Source organism: Rhagoletis pomonella, unplaced genomic scaffold (assembly GCF_013731165.1).
Source record: "Rhagoletis pomonella isolate Grant_MI unplaced genomic scaffold, Rhpom_1.0 Rhpom_scaffold_00010, whole genome shotgun sequence".
Lineage (NCBI taxonomy): Eukaryota > Metazoa > Arthropoda > Insecta > Diptera > Tephritidae > Rhagoletis > Rhagoletis pomonella.
In genome coordinates, this window is record NW_023458564.1 from 33596317 (window position 1) to 33601134 (window position 4818).

General features: G+C 38.5%; 1 protein-coding gene across 1 annotated transcript; it reads right to left on the reverse strand.

The window, feature by feature from the left end:
- Nucleotides 1-2975: 2975 nt before the first annotated feature.
- Nucleotides 2976-4229, reverse strand: LOC118746445. The gene is made up of 5 exons (XM_036480298.1): nucleotides 4139-4229; nucleotides 4045-4065; nucleotides 3885-3989; nucleotides 3585-3631; nucleotides 2976-3209 (listed from the first exon to the last, which is right to left on the reverse strand). Exons 1-5 carry the CDS (start codon nucleotides 4184-4186, stop codon nucleotides 3038-3040), a joined length of 393 nt encoding a protein of 130 aa, XP_036336191.1. The 5' UTR covers nucleotides 4187-4229; the 3' UTR covers nucleotides 2976-3037.
- Between the last annotated feature and the right edge of the window lie 589 nt (nucleotides 4230-4818).

The following is a 4818-nucleotide window of genomic DNA, read 5'->3' on the forward strand; positions in this document are numbered from 1 at the left end:
GCCTAGTGGTTCAACCCAAGATTTCAATCCCGCTGCAGTATTCTTTGAAGGAGGTCTCTTCGCAGAGGAAATTAGCCTCTTTTGTTATCTTTTCGTGCAGCAAAAGAGTTTCCTGTCCATCTCTAAAATTGTTGTTCCACCAGAGAACAGGAGTACGGCTAAGAAGTGGGACTAGTACGTAAGGTAGCGATTAAATCAACTACCGCCTCATAAATGGCTTGAGTGGAACGTATCCTAGATGCCATCGTGGTCTGGCTCCCAAGCTCCTCCATAAAATACGGCCAGTCCGTTTTTTTCCAAGTTTTTTTTTCACATGCCAGTGCTTGGTGTTAACTCATGGATCACGGAAGCAAGAGAGCACGTCCGCTGTTTTCAGATCAGGATCTGGAATCCAACAGAGCGCTTTCCTGAGAGGGGTAATCTATAGAGTGAAGCCTGTTTCCCCTATTCGCAGTATTTTTTGCACCTCAGCCTTGAGCCTTTCCCAGTTAGCTTGGAAGGGACATTCAATCACAATGGTTCTATCCCTCTCCCCATACCCACGAGCATTGGCTGCATTGCCAGAGGCAATGAGGGTCCGGATCAAATGGCCGTGTTTAATTTCTGCATTAGTCATCTGCCGAGTTGAACCCGCCTTCCCAATTACGGCAATATGCGGAATTTTTCCTACATCAACAGCCAGGCAGAGGCACATACCCATTAGGGATCCGGAAACTCCAGGTGTATGCCCTCAAATTGCAGTCCTTGAAAAGTTTGCCGTAGTCGTTACCAAAGAATAACATCTCATTCGCGGCGTTACTATATCTTCCATTGGAAGCGGGGTGGCTGTCCCAAACTCAGCGCATAACGTCCGGATATTTATGTCAACATATTCTCTGGGATGCGACCTGTTTGGGAGCGAATTAAAGCTGGGAAGGCCAGAAACCTCGTGTACGGTGGGTTCGGGTCGCGCCACATAAAAAGAGCAGTATTCAACAAACCAACATATGCGAGCAGAGGAACCACATTTCCCGCTGATTCAAGTACCGGCACCGAAAAAGTAGTCGGATTTCAGCGAGTCTGAAAGAACAACTGGTACGATGAGGAATGTCACGTATTTAGCTGCAGAAAAATAGATGCCGCCGAACGCTCAAGTAGAACTAGGCGACTTACAGAAGGTTCCAAGATCAGGGCGAACTCCTGCACTTGTGCACAAGGGTATTATAACTTTGCTCGCATAACGGTTGTTTGTAACAACCAACACGAATCGAGATAGAAATAAACAAATGTACACATATATGATCAGAATGAAAAGATAAATCGATTAAGACATGTCTGTCCTTCCGTCCGTCCGTCTGTCCATCTGTCTGTCCGTATACACGATAAGTCGAGAAAAAAATTGAGATATGTCCAACTAAAGTAGGTTGGGAAAACTGCTATAAATTAGTAACTATTTAAGCTAATTTAATAAATTTTTAATAATGATAAGCTAATTTAATAATTTAATAATATTTAAGCCAATTTAATAATTTAATTAATAATTAATTTAAGCTTATTTAGTAAGCTAATTTTAACGCCAACTTACAAGACACAAAATTATTTATTTTTGTAAAATGGGCGTGGCACCACCCACTTATAACCACATTCATAAGTGTATATTGATAGCCCTATTATCGACTTCCACCAAACTTGCTCCCATTATTTCAATATTTCGTAGCAAATTATCCAAATTGTTTGACATCGCGAAAAATACTTTTGCGATATTTAATACGTGCGTCGGGTATATAAATTTCGGTTTCACCCGAACTTATACTTCTTTACTTGTTAGGTAAAAAATTACATATAAAATTTCCAACGGTGCTCCCAATGCGCATCCTGCACCTTAGGCAGTTTTACAGATTGCTAATGCAGTTTCATTTCCAATGGCTGCAAATATAGGTGCTTCCTTCGTAATATACGAAAATTAACGAAAATCCGCAATGGCCTCAATGGTAATAATCGAATATTGGAAACGACTTCACCGTTGTCTGTAGTGATGTGCTGAGTCAATACTTTTTAGTATTGATCGATATTCGGTACCGATTTAAAAAGTATCCAATACATTCGATATTCGGTACCGAAACATTTAGGTTTCGAATAAAAGCGCACATAGGCCAAACATATGGAAAAAACGGTTCAGGGGAGACTCGCCTATCAAAACCATAATGTAGGAGTCAATAGAGCTTTTAATACTGGTTCAAATGAAGGCTGTATATTTGTCGGTTCGAGGCCATAATGCAGATAAACTCTTATTTGTTTGAAGCATTTTTGTTCCAGCTGAATCGGACGATATCATTTTTGTAGGCCTGGGGTCAAGGCTTCTTCATCCGTGAAAGCATTTTGCTTGAACCTTGCATCGACTAAGGTTAAAACTGATAAAATAATATTTCTCTTTTGCGATAAGTACAAGTGTTTTAGTCGATATCATAAAAAATAAGTAATGGGAGTTTTTTCTAAATTTGAAATGCATATAATGGCGAAGGTTTAATGTAAAGAATCGGTATCGGGTACCGAAAAGGATGTATTGGGTACCGAAATCTTTTTTAAGTTTTGGGTACCGAGTATTAGGTACCGACAATTCAGTACATCACTAGTTGGCTGCACAACGTTGCGATGCGATACAGCTGCACTGATATGGTTATCACATTTTGATCCTTTTGTAATGGCTGACACAGTGCAAACTTTAATTAGAGGGTTGCCGCTACTGGCAATAAACGGCAATAACAACAACGAAAGTGCTATCTCGAAATTCGGGCGAAGTAGAATATTAACCCTTTCATTGCATCAGTTGCTGCTATGCGCACGCAGACACATAAGTTTTAATAAAACTTTTTATTTCCTCACTATTATAAAATTGGATGCCCGAAAAGTCATGGAAGACACAAATTCAATTCGTTTTTTATATATAATATATATAATATATATACGTATGTATACGTATTATGCATTTTATTTGATTCTCATTGAATATCTATGTATTTAATTTAGCAAAAGCTTAAACTTAATAGTACGTGTGTGATCAACCCAATAGTGATCCGAGTAGGCCACCAGAACCTCCTAACAAGCCACCAGGACCTCCTAACAAGCCGCCTTGTGCGCCACCTGGTCTTGGAGACTGTCCACCAAGTCCACCCAATAAACCCTCCAAAACATTGCCAACTAGCGGGATACCATTCAAGTTTAGCAGGCAACTATAAAAGAGAAGAAATAGATATACAAATTAGTTACAAATGTACTGCAATGATTATCGCGGTTATGTTTAATAAAAATTTATATTTAGAGGCGGTTTCAGAGTGGCGAGTTAACTCATGTTATAAATTAATGGCCAAAGATGTGTTAGCTCGCAGTGCGAGAACGGCTCTTATCGCGAATTTCCACTTAACATTGAATTGACAGACATTTCAATGATAAAACTAGGTATTAAATATCCCGTAATTACCAAAATAACAATATGTCCGTTTCCGGTGACATTTGGAATTTTTTTGTCATTATTGTAATTTCAAAGCCAAATGGAAACTCGGCATAATATTTATTGTTTTATTCATTAGACATAATTTATTACTTACCGCAGATCGAGACGTAGCAATTCTTGACAACCCCACTGGCGTATGCACTGTGGGATAAAGATGTGTATATTAAAAATTCTCGAAGTAAATCTCTATAGGAGGATATATAAATGCCTTTGTTTCTAAGTAGACAAGTTAGGTACATGTAAAAAATTATGATCATAAATTTAATTTAAATAAACTGTGCCAGAAACTTTATGGTGCGCTCCTTTCCTAATAATACTGAGAACTCTACGCTATGTGTCTCTACTACACAATACCCTGCGCTACTTTCTTAGTTGGCGAACCATTAAAACTTACCGCCTTCAATTCTTCTGTGGGCTCAGGACAGGTGCCCTGTGGGCCATCGATATTCTCAGTACTGATTGTTGGTCTAATGGCAGGTACACCCCATGGCAATTGTGGCTAAAGAAAGTTTAATTGTTCGTAAATGGGTCTAAAGCTTGAAAGGCATACTTACAGTTGCTGCTACAAAGAATGTCTAAGAAGAAGTATTAATTAAATTGTTATATTTGAATGTTTATAATTTCCAGTAGGCAAAACAATTTTCTTACCATGGCAACCGACATCAATGCAAAAACTCGGAAAACTGTGCGCACCATGTTCACTGAATAGATCTTTGTTCTGTTGAGAGCTAAAAATGATTCTGATGAAGTTCGCTCACTCTTCTGGTTTATATACTTAATATTTCGATGTTTTTTGATACATTCCCCATTATGTACATATGTATGTACAGCAGTTCATCTGTAATCCGAAAAAAAACCGTTGTATGTACACAAGATAACACCGTTTATTTTACGTATCACTTGCGCCGCAAGATCAGCTGATTTCGAGACTGACCTAGCGCAAAAAATCGTAGAGCTTTTATTTAAGCAATATGTAAACGAATTGTTGTAGTGCATAAAATACAGGACTTAACCCGGATTATAGTCAATTCAAGGTTCTCGTTTCGGTTTGCCGTATGTACATACAGTGACGGGCAAAACTGTAAGATGGTGTAACACTTTTTACTTCAGTCATCGCTATCTTTCCAAGTTCTAACGACTTTCATACTTTTGTTGTATATTCTTGTTGGTACATCCCTACTCCCTCTCTCATAACGATTTGAAGTCAATACAACAACAATAAAAAAACAACAGACAAACATGTAAATTAAGGCAGATGTTACAGTTTTGCACTCACTCTCACTTTTGGCTTCTACAGTTATCTTTTACTTAGTTCGAAGTCTGATGAC